This window comes from Prionailurus bengalensis, chromosome A1 (assembly GCF_016509475.1).
Source record: "Prionailurus bengalensis isolate Pbe53 chromosome A1, Fcat_Pben_1.1_paternal_pri, whole genome shotgun sequence".
NCBI lineage: Eukaryota > Metazoa > Chordata > Mammalia > Carnivora > Felidae > Prionailurus > Prionailurus bengalensis.
The window spans coordinates 455,734-474,095 of NC_057343.1; the positions used below are offsets into that span (position 1 = coordinate 455,734).

The following is an 18,362-nucleotide window of genomic DNA, read 5'->3' on the forward strand; positions in this document are numbered from 1 at the left end:
GGGCAGAGAGAGAGAGAGAGAGAGAGAGAGAGAGAGAGAGAGAGAGAATCCCAAGCAGGCTTCACCCTGTGAGAGCAGAGCCCAACATGGGGCTTGATCCCACAAACAGAGATCACCACCTGAGCCGAGATCATGACCTGAACCAAAATCAAGAGTCAGATGCTTAAACAACTGAACCACCCAGGTGCCTCCAATTTTTAATCACATTTTTCAATTCAAGAAATAGGATCATAAAAGTTTCAACATGCCAAAAGTAATATAATTAGTAACAGTATTTGTCCATGGACTCTTAGTGCTTTTTTCTTTTTTTTTATCCCATTAGGATGCCTCGGACATAGTCTTCAATATACTATGAAATAGGTTGATTTCTTTAGTCTTCCATATTGGTATTATCGATATCACATGTGGTCGTTAATTATAACATTTAAGTTACAAGTCATGTGCATGCATTTTAAACTTTTTTATGGTGCAAAATATACATAACAAAGATTACCTTGTTAGTCATTTTTTAATGTCCAGTTTAGTGCCATATGATAATTTTATGTTTAACTTTTTGAGGAAACACCAAAGTTTTCCACTGTAGCTATACATTTTACATTCCCACCAGTAGTACATGGGGTTCCAGTTTCCTCACCAACAATGTTGTTTTCTGGGTTTTTTAAATAATCATATCCTAACAAATATGAAACACTAATCTTATGGGTTTTTTGCATTTTCCTCATGACTGGTTGGTTATGTTGAGTATTTTTTCATGTGTGTATTTATTCCTCATTTATATATCTTTTTTGAAGAAAAGTCTATTCAGGTCCTTTTTTTGGACTGGATTATTTATTTTGTTGTTGGGTTGTTGGGTTGTAGAAGTTCTTTATACATTAATGATATTAATCCTGTATCAGATCTGTCGTTTTCAGAGACTTTTTTCCCATTCTTTGGATTGCCTTTTCACTCTTTGCCTTTTCATGAAAGTTATTGATAAAGTTCTATTTATTTTTTTCTTTTGTTGCCTGTGCTTTTGGTGTCCTATCTAAGAAATCATCACTGAATCTAATGTTATGAAGCTTTTGCCCTATGTTTTCTTCTAAGAATTTTACAGTTTTAGCTGTTACACTTAGTCTTTGATTGATTTTGAGTGAACTTTTGTGTATGGTATGAGAGAAGGGTCCAATTTCATTCTTTTCCATGTGAATGTCTTTTCTCAGCACCATTTGTTGAAAAGATGGTTTTTTCTCTGTTGAATGTCTTGGCATGCTTGTCAGTACTCAGTTAACCATATCTTGTGAGGGTTTATTTCTGGGATCTCTGTTCCATCAGTCTGTTCTTATGCCAGTAGCACACTTTTTTGATTACCATAGCTTTGTAGCAAGTTTTGAAATCAGGTTGTGTGAGTTCTCCAACTTTGTTCTTTTTCAAAACTGTTTTGGCAATTTGTGGTCCCTTGAGATTCCGTATGACTTTTTTAGGGTGGGTTTTTCGGTTCTGCCTGAAACATCACTGAGATTTTGATAGAGACTGCATTGCATTGTAGATTGCTTTGGGTGGTATTGTCAACAATATTAGGTCTTCCAATCCATGAATGTGGGATGTCTTTCCTCTTATTTTTGTCTTCTTTCATTTCTTTCAGTAATCTGGCATAGTGTGTAAGTGTACAGACTGTTCCCTCCTTGTCTGTTTATTCCTAACTATATTCTTTTGTGTTTTGTGTTAAAGGAATTGTTTTCTTAATTTCCTTTTCAGACTGTTAATGTATAGAAATGTGTCTAGTTTTTGTGTGTTGATTTTGTAGCCTACATCTTTGCTAAATTCATTTATCAGCCCTGCTAGTATATTTATGGCCTCTTTAGGGTTTTGTACATACAAAATCATGTCATGTGCAAAAATAGATAATTTAAACTTCTTTTCAATTTGGGTGTCTTTTATTTATTTTTTGCTTAATACTCTGGCTAGAACGTAACAATAATATGTTAAATAGCATTGGCCAAAACACATCCTGATCTTGCTTCTGATCTTAGTGAAGAACTGACAGCTTTTTCTCTAACTAGTTTAATGTTAGCTGTGGGTTTTTCATATATAGCCTTTACGTTGATGTAATCTCCCTCAATTCCTGTTTCTTTTAGTGTTTTTATAATGAAAGGGTGTTGAAATATGTCATCCTTTTTCTAAATTTTTTTAACGTTTATTTATTATCAAGAGACAGAGAGAGAGCATGAGCATGGGAGGGACAGAGAGAGGGGGAGACACAGAATCCGAAGCAGGCTCCAGGCTCTGAGCTGTCAGCACAGAGCCTGACGCAGGTCTCGAACTCACAAACCGCGAGATCATGGCCTGAGCTGAAATTGGGACGTTTAACCAACTGAGCCCCCCAGGTGTCCCTATGTCATCCTTTTTCTGCATTGATTGAGGGGATCATGTAGGGATTTTCACTTCTTTCTGCTGTGGTATTAATGTTGTGGTATTAACGTTCGTTGATTTTCATGTGTTGAATCATCTGTGCAATGTAGGAATAAATCCCACTTGGTCATGATGTATTCTCCTTTTAATATGCTGCTGAATTCAATTTGCTAATATTTTGTTGAGGATTTTGCATATAATAATCATAATCATATTTGTAGTTTTCTTGTAGTGTCTGCATATGGCTTTGATAATGCTGGCCTCTTAGAATAAGTTAGAAAGTGTTCCCAGCCCTTCAATTTTTTGGAAGGGTTTGAGGAGGATTGTTGTTAATTCTTTAAATTTTTTGTAGAATTCACCAGTGCAGCCATCTGGCCCAGGGCTTTTCTTTGATAGCTCGTGGGTTGGAGCCCTGTGTCAGGTTCTGTGCTGACAGCTCAGAGCCTGGAGCCTGCTTCCGATTTCTGTGTCTTCCTCTGTCTCTGTTCCTCCACCCACTCATGCTCTCTCTCTTTCAAAAATAAATAAACATTTAAAAAAATAAAAAAATAAAATCTTATTGTATATTTATGTGTTATGTGTGTGTTGATGGAAAATTTAAAATGTGAAGGCACATCACTTTTGAGAAATGAATACAAATGGGTCTTTGAAATGGCACAAGTGATTACAAGATAGGATTTCTCTTTTAGGTAGAATCATCTCGGGTCTGTCTTCTGTGACATGACAATTATATCCTGCTTTTTCTGTAGTTATCCATACATAGTTTTCAATTGTAATACATTTCAGTTGAATTGAATGCCTCATTTACCATGTTCATAAACTAGTGAAATTACCCTTTTGTTACTACTCACGTACTATAGACTTACTTTCATGTGCATATTTATAAAATGCTGTAAAATAATTTTGGGATCTTATATGAAGGAAAAAGAACCTGTGTGAAGAAGTAGTAAGAAATACAGATGATTATCTGTCAAATGTAATAATGGCTAAAAGCTACATTGAAGAGAAAAAAAATGATTTGGCTGCAGCTATGAAGATAGCAAGAGAGTTAAAATCAGCACCTTCTTTAAGGACTTATTGTGACCTGAATCAGGTAATTTTAATAGATCATAATATAAATTATTTCTGAAGTGTATTATTTTACATGCTTTGGAATATACTATTTAAGACTTAAGAAGAATATATTTTTAGATTATCCTAATTTATTTGGCCTCAATTCTTAGTTTGAATTCTAAGACAAACATTAATTTATTTAGCCTTTTGTTATTTACCAGTTAGGGAAATGGTTCAGTAAAGTCTTTATAACACACAATCCGAAAGCAAGTAGGGTGACATTGAGTTGAAAATGGATGTTCCTAAGATATTTGAATAAAAAATGAGGATATATAAGGGCAGCAAACTTAATGGGACTTGTTTTTCTTTTCATGATATGAATTTAGATATGTCTGTCAGCTCGTAAAAACTTAATTCAAAAAACGCCTGGTGGCAGTTGAGCGTCTGACTCTTGATTTGGGCTCAGGTCATGATCCCAGGGTCACAGGCTCAAGCCCTGCATTGGGCTCTGTGCTGAGCATGGAGCCTGCTTAAGAGTGTCTGTCTGTCTCTCAAAAAAAAAAAAAAAAGTCTCTCTCTCTCTCTCTCTCTCCCTCTCTCCCTCTCTCCCTCTCCCTCCCTCCCTCCCCCCCCCCACCTTCTCCCTCACTCATGCTCTGCTTGCTTTCTCTCTCTCTAAAATAAAATTTAACTTAAAGATCTCATTCAGGGTTTTTCCCCCTTCTTCCTGCCTCTCCGAATATGCAGGTCAAGAGATAGGGTGTGTCCAGTATGTCCTGTCATCTATCCAGGTGCCTAGGGAGCATAGTTGGGCAAAAATAAAAACATGTTTCTGATGAGATTGTTTGACAAGACAGGGTTAACCATTGATCTTATTTTCTGAGTTCTACCTTGCTCTCTTTGGATATAGATCCTACTCTATTGTCTTTGAGTCCTCATGGCCTCATTTCCCACAGATAAGCATGTGTTTGGGAAGAACTGAGGTATAAAATAGAAGCCATTGGTTTTTCTGCCTTCAAAGTCTATAAGTGAAGGGTGAAGAGTTTGCCACCATCTTACTTGGTCAGGCCTCTCTCCAGTTGTATTACACATGTTCATGAGGCATTAGGAGGTGTAAAAAAGTGATAAGATTTGGTCTTCTCCCTAGTTAGATTCATTAAGAAGATGAGGCAAAAAAGACATTTGAGGATAGCAGTGCAAATGCAGAGTGAATCTGATCAGAATTTTCTGTGATTACATAACTATATTCTATTTGTTAACTACTGTCTTTTGTTGTTATCTGTTATTTATATCTCTAAAAGATTTTAAATTTCGTTAGGGAAAAAATTCATAAACACCTGATTTGCTCTCATTGGATGCCTAAAGTCAAACCTTGAACACATTAATTAGTAAAACACTTATTAAAGGATATAGTTTTAATTCTAAAATCTTAATTTGTTTTAGCGATAATTTATTTTTTAAAAATTTCACATCTGAGTAACACTTCTCTTCTGATTCTAGATTATCCGTACTTTGAAATTAACATTTGAGAGTGAATTGTTACAAGTTAGCACTCTAAAACTAAGGAATTCTCCCAGGTAAGAAGTTATAACTCAGGAGAACATAACAATTAAGTATAAAATGTATTAGAGCCTAGATTTATTAAATAGCAAGCAATTATAAATTGAAATTTGGGTCACAAATGTTTCCCAAATTAACAACCATATAATTTAATAGTAACTTATACATTAGAAAAAAATTGTTATATGATATTTGTCTTTCTCTGACTAGTTTCGCTTAGCATAATACTCATATGAGGACTTTAAGACACAGAACAGATGAACACAAGGGAAAGGAAGCAAAAATAATATAAAAACAGGGAGGGGAACAAAACAGACTCTTAAGTATGGAGAACAAACAGGGTTACTGGAGGGCTTGTGGGAGGGGAGATGGGCTAAATGGGTAAGGGACATTAAGGAATCTACTCCTGAAATCATTGTTGCACTATATGCTAACTAACTTAGATGTAAATTTTAAAAATTAAATACAAAAAAAGGAAAAAGAAAAAAATTGTTGTCTTTTAGGGTTTTTAATGTCAGCAACTGACTTTTAAAGAAAGTAACAGATTTGTATTAGAGCATTTAAAAATGTTCTGTCTTTTAGAGTTTAATGTCAGCAACTGACTTTTATAGAAAGTAATAGTAAAAGTATAGGAAGTAATAGTTTACTTTTATAGAAAGTAATAGTTCAGTTCAGCTGACTTTTAGAGAAAGTAATAAACTTGGATTAGAACATTTACTTACATGCTAGTGTTTTATTTCAGGTTGAATATGAATTGTAGTGAGATCATCTGTATGTTCAACAATATGGGAAAGATTGAATTTGAGAGCTTAACAAAGTAAGTATAAGAATGGCAACATGCCATTAATATCTGATAGAGTCTAAGAGACAGAAAAATTACCTAAGAGACAGGAAAATTGATGTGTTGTATGTATGATTCAAAAGCTGTAAAATAATATAAAGGGCAATGGTTTCTATCCATTAAATTCTGTGTGAGATATTTAAGAATGAAACGACCTGGAACCAGTATTAAATGATATATATGTGAAAGTTATCTTTGAGATTCATTCATTCAGACAGGATTGAACACTGATTTTGTTCTAAGCACTAACATGATAAACATTATATATGTCAGAGAAGTTACAATAAGTAGAGGATGACATATGTAAACAATAAAGTGAATAATTGCTATGATAGTAATATATACAGAATTTAATGGAGATGCAAAGGAAAGGAATGGTCCATTTTTGGTGGTAACAATCGATTTGGGAAAAGGAAAATTTTATCTATGAAAAATGACTAACAATTGGAAAGGCAATCAAAAAGGAGGGACGCATCATAACAGAAAGAAAGGTATGGTCAGTGAGATAACATACTACATTCAGGGAACTGCATATATAATTTCACTTGGTAGACGATACATATAAGCTAAATCCTGAAGACTTTGTATGCTGTGCAGCAGTTTGGACTTTTTTTTTCTACATCCATGTTATCCAATATGGTATCCATTAACCACATGTGCCCATTTAAATTTAAGCACAAATTAATTAAAACAAAGTTAAAAGAAAAAATTGGAGGGGTGCCTGGCTGGCTCAGTCGGTAGAGCATGTGACTCTTGATCTTGGGGTCATGAGTTCGAGCCTCACGTTGATCGTAGAGATTACTTTAAAAAAAAATTGAAAAATTGGATTCCTTAATTGTACTAGCACATTTCAGGTGCTCAGTAGTAGCCACTTGTGGTTAGTAGCTACCATGTTGGACAGTCCCACACTTGCATTATCATGGAAAGCTCTATTGGACAGCACAGCTATAGACAGTTGAAAACCACTAAAAGATGATTTCAACATGAAAATAAAATAATTAGTTTGAATTTTAAAAAGATACCTTTGGTGGCTATTTATAGGATTATTTGGAAAGGAGTATGAGGCTAGAGGCTGAAGGATCAGTGGGGCTATTGTATCAATAGTCTCAGCAAATGATGAGAAACAAAACATAGGTAGTATCACTAGAGAGCAATAGATATGACAAATGCTAAGTAGGGAAAATTGATAAAACTTACTGTTTGAGTGTGATAAATGAGGGAAAGAGAAGCATCCTTTACAGGCCTGGCTTTGGTGATTAAGTTGATGGATTGGTATTCACCAAGATTGGGACTACAAGAAGAAAATTTGGGAGTTGGGGATAGTAGACATGTTGAGTTACTGTTGTTGATGAGATGTATGGGGGAAAATGTCCAGAGAGCAGTTAGCTACATGTGCTAAAACTTAAGAAAAGGTCTTGAACTTGATTCTAGGTTTAGGATTAGTCAGAATACAGATGGTTTAGAAACCCACCGAAAGAAAATAAGTTCATTCAATTTTAAGTGGTATGTGTCCAGGGGAAATCATCCCTCAGGGAGCATCACATTCATTACCTTCTAGAGTTTAGCCCACAGTGTTAAAAGGTCAGGAACAGACATGAGCAGATCTGCTTTAAGCCAGGTAAACTCCTGTAAGCCAGATTCACAAAACTGAATTCCAGTTTAGCCAGAATGCTAGTTTATTAACTTAATGGACAAATACAATTGCCACAGGGACTAGGATACTTGTGTTGGGATTCTTTTCTAGTCCAGACAGGCCTAAGAAGCGAAATTATCAAAAATTTCTTTGTTTGCAGTCTTGTTTGGAATAAAGGGGAAAAGATTAATCAAGTAGCTTAATAGCATTAGGCTTAGATAGCACATTTCTTACCTCAGAGGAAAGACCCTGCCAGAGGTCTAGAGTGCCAGTCCTTGGGCTCAGGGCATCTTCCCCCAGGTGTGGAGCCCTGTACCATATTTGTCTGTGACCTTACTTTTGTGCTTCCATGGATAATCATCAGTCTTTGCAATGAATACATTCTTCTAGATATTTCCATAACTTGAATATTGTCACTATTGAACATTTTTAGTATCAAAAGCTATTCTGTCTCTTTAAGAGTCTGCATATATCTTGTTTTGATTTTAAATTTAATTCAGAGTAGTCTTAAATTTTTTCCTAGTTTTAAGAGAAAGTACACTGTAATCTGCTTCTACTTATTACAGGTGGTAATTAAACAATGGGTTTGCCCAGTAAGAGTAGGTACTGACATAAGTCAAGGACAGTACCTTGGAAAAATATTAAGTTTTAAAACTGAAAAAGGGCAACCTGCAAAAATAAAACAAAACAAGATTGAGAAGGAATAGGCAGAGGTTGAAGAACAAATGGGAGCAAGTGGTGCTCTAGAAGTCAAAGGAGGAGTTTGAGACTGGACTTGGTGGACAGTGTTAAATATCCCAGGTCAAATGAGAGTTGTTATAAAAAGGAATGTGTGGTTTGCAAAGTTGTGTACATATACATATCCTCAGATATACATATCTTTTGAATTCAATGTGTATTCAAAGCATACCTTTTGTTGGAAGAAACAGATAATGTGTCATTGCTGAATCTAATTGGCCTTGTTCTTATTTCTAAAATGCTTTTTATTTTTTTATTTAAAAAAATTACTTTTAAGTTTATTTACTTTGAGAGACAGAGCAGAGGAGGGGCAGAGAGAGAGGGAGAGAGAGAGAATCTCAGGCAGCTTTTGTGCTGTCAGCCCAGAGCCCAACGCAGGGCTCAAACTCATGAACCATGAGATCATGACCTGAGCTGAAACCAAAGTCCAACGCTTAACCGACTGAGCCACCCAGGCACCCCTAAAATGCCATTTATTTATTTATTTATTTACCCATCCCAGCTGAGGATTTATTGGCATAAATGCAACCATATCAAAACATAAGTTACGAAAAACACAGTCACGATGTGCCCCCTCCTCCCAGCCCAGGCCCCTAAAACCCCCTTCTGAGAGAGGGAAGGAAAGGAAGAGGGAGCCCCCAAACTGCCTAAGAATGCCGCAGCCCCTGGGCCCGTGCAGGGCCAGCCCGGCCAGGGTGGCAGAAGCCGGATGCCGCCCCAGTGCATCCAGTAGTCAGTGGAGCAGGACAGCTCACACAGCTGGCCCTTGAAGTCCAGATCGATGGTGAAGTCCAGGTCGCGATTATTCTTGGCATTGGGCCACATGCCAATGGTGCCAAAGATCTCTTTGCCCGTCTTCACGGTCAGGTAGTTTTCCATGTAGAGCACGGTCTGCTTCCAGCCCTAAAATGTTTTCTCAGTGATGATCTGTGATGAAGCTAAATTCGTAATGGGTTAACTAAAAGACAAGCTTTTTGAGACTCCATCTCATTTCTTTGATAGAATTTCTGTACTTGTAGATTTGATAGCCTAAATCTATGTGGATATGTGAAGAAGATAGAAAAACATGGAGTCAACCATATAAACGATTAGCTGTAGGTTAGTGGCAACCAAATAATACCTCCCAAAGGGTTCAGACTAAAGGTGGTTTTTAGGCTAGGTGGAGATTTCTAATGATCTGTTCAGGATTGTACCCTTCACTGTTTCCTATACTTTATTTTTAAGCTAGGGAATTAGAAGAAATAACCATAATTTAAAATCAAACAGCTAAGCCAAATCACAATGATTTTTTAAGCCTATATTCACTGTTTTTTAGGACTAGAAGATTATGACATGACTGTATCAACTTTTTCCTTCAGCTTCTCATTGATTATACCTCTTGTTGACCTTTTAAAACCCCTAGGTTTCTCTTAAAAACTGAGAATAAGCTGAGGGTTGATGGGGGGTGGGAGGGAATTGAGGGTGGGTGCTGGGCATTGAGGAGGGCACCTGTTGGGATGAGCACTGGGTGTTGTATGGAAACGAATTTGACAATAAATTTCATATTAAAAAAAAAACCTTAGGTTTGCTTAGGGCTGGGAATGGGCAAAAGTTCCTTCTGGGTTCTAAAATTAGATTAAAATGTTCTAAAATTAGATTATGGTGATGGTTGCACAACTGTAAATTTAGTAAAGATGATTGAGTTTCATGTTATGCAAATTATACATCAGTAAGGCTATGTAAAAGATACTTCTGAGGCACCTATACAGCTTTACCTTTTTATATGTGTCATGGTATTTTTTTAAGTTTATTTATTTTGAGAGAGAGAGCATGAGCAGGGGAGGGAGAGAGAGAGAATCCCAAGTAGGCTCCACACAGCCAGCACAGAGGCTGATGTGGGGCTCAAACTCACGAACCACAAGATAATGACCTGAGCCAAACCAGGAGTTGGATGCTCAACTGACTGAGCCACCCAGACACTCCTATATGTGTCACCTTATTAACTGTCATGTGAATAGGAAATGACTTGAATGTAGATACAAAAAATTTATGAAACAATTTAAAGTAGCCATATGCCTATGTATTTTTTTCCTCCCAACTTTTATTTATTCCAGTTAGTTAACATGCAGTGTAATATTGGTTTCTGGTACAGAATTTAGTGATCTATCACATACTTCCAACACTCAGTGCTCATCACAAGTGTTCTTAATACTTGTCTATTTTTTAAACAGATGTAATCCCCAAGAAAATGAAATAGAACAGAATGTTCAAAAGCAATATAATCATAAAAAGGAATTTTCTTGTCATGATACATACCCATCACAAGAAAAGAAAAAGATTGATGTGTCTTTCCTAAATAATGAAGCCCCACCATGTTCTTTGCAATGGGAAACCAATGATGTGCATTTAGAAGCAGAAGATTTCCAGCCACAGAAAGAGGTTGTTGCAACACCATCCCCTAAAACCATTACTATTCTGCCTCAGATGGGATCTAGCCCTGATGTGATAATTGAAGAAATTATTGAAGAAAACCTGGAAAGTGAGTGAAAATACAAAAGCAAGGAAACAATATGTCCGTAATTAGAAACAAAATTAGTCCCTATATTTAATAGAAAGATAGTGCTGTTATCTTATACCTTCTTCATTATGAGTTAACATCCATTGATTCCTTGTCCCTGCTTTCACATTTTCCAGAGTTAGGATAATTTTTATTTTTAATGCAATAATCTAAACTCTAAGATGTTAATTTAATGTTTGGTTTAATTGAAGTATTTGACTTTTTGGTGTTCTACACATAAACCTTATATAAAAAATGAAGATACTTGTAGAAACGATCTCATGTCTTTGTCCTTAAAGAATAGCTTCTCCTAAATCTTTGTTCTGAGATATAATCTGTTATAAAAAAATTTTTAAAGATATCACCTGTTACATAATCTGAAATAAAATCTGTCATGAATATAATAGCATCTATTTTGTAACATTTCAATGTATCATAATACTTTGATTAGATTTACAATGTTGTATTCTCCCTATTAACTACTACTACTGTGTAGTTATATTACTGGTCTTCTTTAGGACCATTTTCAAGTTCCATTTTAGTTCTCTTCCACCCACCACTTCCCAGTCTGTTTCATTGGTTGATTCTACAGAATGACATTTTGAATGAAACAGCGGGGGGGGGGGGGGGGGGACATATTTTCAGTTGTTTCTATTGTATCTTATCACTGAAATCTCAGTGAGTTAAGAGATCTGTTATCCATCACTTCTCAGTCTGTTTCATTGGTTGATTCTGCAGAATGACATTTTGAATGAAAAAAAAAAAAAAAGGAGGAGCATGTTTTCAGTTGTTTCCATTGTATTGTTATCACTGAAATCTCAGTGATTTAAGAAATCTATTATGACTTTACCTACTGATAACAAGGAGTCTTACCATTCCAGTATTTTGCCAATTCAAGTACAGCTTTTTAAACAGTAGTATACCATTGTCAACTTAATAAAACTAGTACAATTGCCTTTATTTCCTATTTTGATGAAGCACGCTTCACAGATTATCTTGTGGAAACACCTAGAGAGCCAAAAAAGCCTTTTCAGAAAAAATCATCTTCCGCTGTTGGATCAAAAGCAGGTACTTTAGCAACTCTGAACTTGATGTTGTGGAGTTTGCTGTACGTAAAGTAACTCTTACATAGTATGAAGGCAGTGAGTAAAATGAATATTACTATCAACTAAAACTTCTTCCTTTTGAATATTAAAGGTTTTGGCTGTTATTGGCAAAAATGTTTCTGAAATTTATAACACTTCTGTCAACTGTCTCCCCAGTTACACATATTTATCTCTTTACCCCATATTCAATATGGATATTATTCTTTGTGATCTGTATTGGATAGTTAAAATGATCCACTTGTTCAGTTTTTATCATCTGTCTATACTTGACTGTCTCCAATTCCACTCCTCCTAGTTTTTGAGTGTTAAACATTTTTACTAAATGAAACATCTACATTGTTCAAAAATTATGTATTAAAATACTGTGAAATTTTTACCTAACTGTTCCCATTTCATTCGGTCCTTCTTTCCCTTCCACAGTTTCTTTATGCATATACAAATACACATACATTATTTTTCTAACTTGTTTTTATACAAAAACATAGCACACCGTGCACACTGTTCTGTTCTTTTAATTCCTTTTTTTTTTTGTAACATTATATTCTGAACATCTTTTCAGTAGCTACACTTGGCTTCATTACTGCTATAAACAGAATATTTTTTTCTTTTATTCTACCCTCACTACCACCCCCAGCTTCCACCAAAACATATATCTCTTCCCCTAAATGGTCCTTAGTATTTGGCTTTGCCCAGATGTTTTTTCACCCCTTTCTAGCCAGGTAAGATTTGTGATTCAGAGTATCTATGAGCTAATTATTAGTTCTTTGGATATAGTATAAACAGGATTTTTTGAGATATGCAAGAAGTCTATTTAATATCAATGGAGTTCTGAGTTCCAAAATATCCATAATGATGTTTTGTTGTAATATGATAGAGTTATAGCATATCTTGACTTCAGCATCTAACTACCACATGAACTACAATTCCACTTAAAATACCTGGCATGTAAAATAAAATAGTTGCAGTTCAGGTTATGCTAAAGGATTTAATGTTGGTAGTGGGAACTTTATCAGTCTAGTTACTATTTTGGGTTTGGACTTCTTTTTGTGGGGCTTAAGTATTCTAGAGTTTTCAATGCCACAAGACACTTAATATTCTTTTAGAGGATATTGCATTCAGTTTTTGTGAATTCATTCCTAACTTATGATTTGTTAATATGGGTTAAATATTCTTATCTAGGTTCTCCAGAGCTAGTTTTTGTAAGCCATGTAATACATCCTTGCCACTTTTATGTCCGGAAGTATTCACAAATTAAAGATGCAACAGTACTGGAAAAGAAGGTCGATGAGTTTTGCAATAAGAGTTTACACCTTGATCCTTCAGACCTTTTGGAGCTAGGTAATGAAATATTACTCCAAGCTAAAATATCAAGTTTATGTAAATATTATATAGTATTTGGCCAACCCTTATAGGCTAACCCTTATAGACCTTTTATAATACAGATTTGTTCCAAAAGCATAAAAGTTTTATAAGAGGGGTGCGTGGGTGGCTTAGTCAGTTGAGTGTCTGACTCTTGATTTCAGCTCAGGTCAGGATCTCACAGTCTGTGTGATCGAGCCCTGTGTCAGGCTCTGCATTGACAGTGCAGAGCCTGCTTGGGTTTCTCTCTCTCCCTCTCTTTCTGCCCCTCTGCTATTTGTGCTCTCTTTGGCTCTCTCTCAAAATAAACTTAAAAGTTTTGTAGTGATATAATTTTATTTAGGTAAGTTAGCTAAATATTGACTGCTGAGTGAAGTATATATAAAACCTCAATTACAGAGTGAAAGGAGTTATTTTTTTAAATTACAAAGCCCGTCGCAGGTTATCTAGTTTGCTTCCCTGTCTCCAGGGAAAATTGGCCTCTAACACGATTCCTTGTACTGTGGCTGTTAGTCCCTTGCTGTCCACATGTGAATATTGAGGATGTCATTAAGCACTTAAATGAGATGCAGGAGAACACCGGTACCTGTTTCCTAGGACCCCACAGAGGGTAGTATATTTTGAGGGTACCCACACTGAGGGTTTGTGTAATTTGCCATAATTTAGGGTCTTATTGCAAATGTTTTCCTTATAATACATTGACTAAATTTGATTATAATAAGATGAAGCTATTATTTGTTTGATTTATTAACAGAGTGAGAAAACCATCTATTAATAGTAATCAATGCCTATGTATAATACCAAAAAGTATTACCTGTTAGTTATATAGTACTTTAAAAGTGTGACTAACTCTCAGCTTATCTGTGTAGCTTCTCAGAATATTCAAAAATTAGGATTATCGTATACTTCTGACAAAAATTAATAGTAATTTTTAACTTTAGATAACTTTTAACTGTTGAGTATCTAAGAAGAAAGAAATGTTGTATTAAACTTAACTTTTATGGCTACAAGTAATTCTCTAAAATTTAATACATGTCCGAAAGAGTTCAGCTTAGATTCAGAAAATTTTCTAAAAAAGCCAAAAAGTCATTCATTGTTTTCAATTAAGGACAATTATTATTTCAAGGCAAATAAATTTGCATGACTTAAGTACCTATATTTTGAGTAATGAGTGATAAGGGAAGAAATGTGAAATGATACTTCAGGAGGATATCCTTTTGTTCCTTTTTCCTACATATGCTCTTCACTGCAAAGGACAACAAATGTCTTCAATAGTCTTTTAACTTACCTATCAAAAAAAAATGGTTTGGGGCTCCTGGATGGCTCAGTCAGTTAAGTGTCTAACTCCTGATTTCGGCTCAGGTCATGATCTCATGGTTTGGGAGTTCAAGCCCCACATCAAGCTCTGCACTAGTGCAGGGATTTTCTCTGTCTCTCTCTCTCTCTCTCTCCCTCCCTCCCTCCCTCCCTCTCACGCATGTGCCTTATCTTTCTCTCTCTGAAAGTAAATGAATAAATAAACTTAAAAGAATGGTTTAATAGTGTATAGTTTAAAACTAAGAATAATTGGTTACGTAGTGTATCTACCTAAGAGAAACGTTGATGATAATCTTTAAGCCAAAATAATTGGTTACGTGGTACATCGACATAAGAGAAAGGTTGATGATAATCTTTAGGCCAAATAAACATTTTGGTTAGAACTAAAATTAAAAGGTTGCCCTAATGTGCCTCTCAACTATCCTATTTTTTTTTTTATTTTTTTAAAAAAAATTTTTTTTTTTCAACGTTTATTTATTTTTGGGACAGAGAGAGACAGAGCATGAACGGGGGAGGGTCAGAGAGAGAGGGAGACACAGAATCCGAAGCAGGCTCCAGGCTCTGAGCCATCAGCCCAGAGCCCGACACGGGGCTCGAACTCACGGACCGCGAGATCGTGACCTGGCTGAAGTCGGACGCCTAACCGACTGCGCCACCCAGGCGCCCCACAACTATCCTATTTTTATTAGCATGTCCAGAGGGGATTATACAGGATCCCTCTGTATATAACCAGTGGTCAGATCTACCAGTTTATCTCAGATAGGTAACTTAGTTGTTAAGAGGATGGACTCTAAGACTACTTGGATTCTCCTCCTACCTCTTTGCCACCATCTCCATAGGGTTGTTGTGTGGAGTAAGTAAATTCAAACGTAATGTACTGAGAACATCACTGAGATCATAGCATTCAAATTCAGGCCTCCTTCTTTCTTGACCTTTTTTCCTGGTTATTAATTTGTAATTCATCTGATCTCTCCCTAAGGTCTTCCTCTGCTGCTATGTCCTTGGTTCATCTTCCCCTTCTCTGAACTCCCAGTGTGTATTTAATTTTGGCATGTCACATACTGCCTTTCATTGTTTCTTTACTTTCATTCCTCTTTATCAAGAGAAGGTAATTGCTTCTTCCTTTATGCTCCCAAAGTATTTTACAGATTTCAGCATTTATATATCTGTACATCTATGTGTGCACACGCATGGATAGAAAATTTTTATTGTTGTAAGTACAGTCATTTGTCCATCTCTTTTTCTTTCTTGAGCTTCTTGATGGCAGGATGGTCTCATTCATCTTTGGTATAGTTCATAAAACATAGGTCTTCAATAAGAGACTGCTAACCTTGTTTTTAGCTCCCTATTTAGCTATATAACAGAAACTATCACAGTATACTACCTTTATTTTTTTCATAGCACCTGACATGTGTATGTCCTCAGTAAATAAATGAATTAAGATTTCTTCGTGATGAAACTGATATATGTGTTCGTAAGTTAGAGCTTATTAGGTATTTTTCTCCATAAATACTGATAATGATTTGTCTTCCTCATTATTTAGGTGCAAGAATATTTGTCAACAGTATTGAAAATGGAATGTGGTGTCGAGGAACTATCACTGAATTAATTCCAATAGAAAGTGAAAATATTAGAAAATTTTGTAGTCCAACCAAATTCTCAGTCCGTGAAGTTGCACTAATACAAATATTCATGGTAGATTTTGGAAATTCTGAAGTCCTAATTGTTACGGGGTATGATGTTTTATAGTTGTTACATGTTTCTGGCCTGTTGATCATGGGGGTGGGATACTAAAGAATAAAGGAAATTGAAAATGGGGATAGAGAGGAGTAATTTATCATTCTTCACTTCTAAGGCATATAATTTGGCTCTATAATTTGTTTTACTAATTACTAAATTAGTGAAGTATTATCATTTATCAATGTTACTAGGTGAGGAGCTAGTAAAAGGAGATTTTTTTTTTAATTTTTCTTTTTCAACGTTTATTTATTTATTTTTTGGGGACAGAGAGAGACAGAGCATGAACGGGGGAGGGGCAGAGAGAGAGGGAGACGCAGAATCGGAAACAGGCTCCAGGCTCTGAGCCATCAGCCCAGAGCCTGACGCGGGGCTCGAACTCACGGACCGTGAGATCGTGACCTGGCTGAAGTCGGACGCTTAACCGACTGCGCCACCCAGGCGCCCCAAAGGAGATTTTTTATGTAACCCAAACTTAAGTACTTTTCTGTGTTGCTTCAAAACAGGGAATGATGCACAAAAGTATTTCCTTTAAATAAAGTATTACAACTAGCTGCAGGATGACTCAGTAAAATTTTAGATCAGACTTCTATAATTTTATCAGTGCATATTGAAGTGGCATAGTGTCTAACCGTAGGTATTCAAAAATATTTCTCTCAGTCTTCTAGGAAAATAAAACAAAAATGATAAAATAATAAAAATAAAACTGAAAATGTTTCTATAGTAAGGACCACTATTAACTATAAAATGGTCACTATCTAATGGCCATAGCTTTATAAATAAATAGATTTCTGTTTGAGGACATCATTATCCCCTTTAAATTTAAGCCAAATAGAAATATGAAAGACAATTCAGATTAAGTCAGTTGAGATTTAATTCTATAGAGAAAAATCAATGTCTGTACTTATAAAAACTAGGTTAAAGCTATGCAGTAAGTATGAATCAGAGTATAACTTTCTGGAAGATTCAGCTTAAGGAGACTATCCTTAGAAATGCATACCTGTTTTGACAGTAAATTATATTTTTAAAAAAAGAAATGCATACCTTTTATGGAGGAAAGCAAATTTGTGTTTCAAGTATTATTTTCAATAAATACCACTTGAATTCTTCTAGAGTTGGTGATACCCACTCAAGATCAGAACACACTGCTGAGCAGCATATAGTAATAAATGACTTATGCCTAGTTCTTAGGAAGTCTGAACCGTATATTGAAGAGCTGCTGAAAGACATCCAGCCGTTAGCACTGCCATGCTCATTGAAAGACATTGTTCCACAGAATTCGGTAAGTGAGACTTAAATTATTTCTTCTTTGGGGGCTAAATATTCCAATTTTAGCTATGTATTACCAGTCAGATTGCAAAGTGTAAGTTCGAGGCACCAATTGTCTTGTAAGTACATTTTGCATAATAAACTATCAGTGCCAGTAAAAAAGGAAATGAACTTCAGGTTCCATAATTAGAAATATTCTTAGTGGGAAATTGAGTTGAATAAGCATATATGCATGGAATTATAGATGAAATATCCAAATAAACCACTAAATTTGAGTCAGATGTGGAGAGAAAAATTTTTAAATATAGTGTAGTGTAAGTTTCCATTTCTTTACTATTTTTGTGGCACTTTGTTCCTTAGTTGTAGCCCATATCACATATTACTTTGCAGTATTTAGGAAAAATTTCATAAATATTTAAGCATAAGTACTTGCATATTTACTTGCATTGTCTATTCCCCAGCAAGACTCAACAACTCCTACAAGACAGGAATTGTGTGTAAGAATATATGTTAAACTGTTACATTATTATGAAATCTATGAAAGCAGGAGTCTGTGTCTTTGCCCATCATTGTATTCCCAGCACATAGCAGATTACCTAGCACATAGTAGGCATTCAACATATATTTGGAAGAATGAATAAATAAAAAGTAAAAGGAAATATATCACACGCGGTGTTTTCCTCAAAATGGTAAAATTGGTTTAAATTTTGTCTTTTGTAATTTTTGGCATTTTCTGAGTTGGCTTTAATTTTATAACCTTTAGAAAGAGGTTTTATTTTTTAAGAAACATGTAGCTTTTTCAAAATTTGAGCATAGTTGGCACAC

General features: G+C 35.4%; 1 protein-coding gene across 2 annotated transcripts in view; it reads left to right on the forward strand.

Moving 5' to 3' along the window:
• Nucleotides 1–18,362, forward strand: part of RNF17 (ring finger protein 17) — a 115,074-nt gene that overhangs the window by 25,328 nt on the left and 71,384 nt on the right. For both annotated transcript variants that reach the window (XM_043574478.1, XM_043574485.1), the window contains exons 7-14: nucleotides 3,310–3,481; nucleotides 4,942–5,018; nucleotides 5,744–5,818; nucleotides 10,424–10,731; nucleotides 11,728–11,817; nucleotides 13,035–13,193; nucleotides 16,075–16,264; nucleotides 17,382–17,550. In XM_043574478.1, the coding sequence (XP_043430413.1) occupies nucleotides 3,310–3,481; nucleotides 4,942–5,018; nucleotides 5,744–5,818; nucleotides 10,424–10,731; nucleotides 11,728–11,817; nucleotides 13,035–13,193; nucleotides 16,075–16,264; nucleotides 17,382–17,550 (1,240 nt within the window). The remainder of the gene's footprint in view (nucleotides 1–3,309; nucleotides 3,482–4,941; nucleotides 5,019–5,743; nucleotides 5,819–10,423; nucleotides 10,732–11,727; nucleotides 11,818–13,034; nucleotides 13,194–16,074; nucleotides 16,265–17,381; nucleotides 17,551–18,362) is intronic.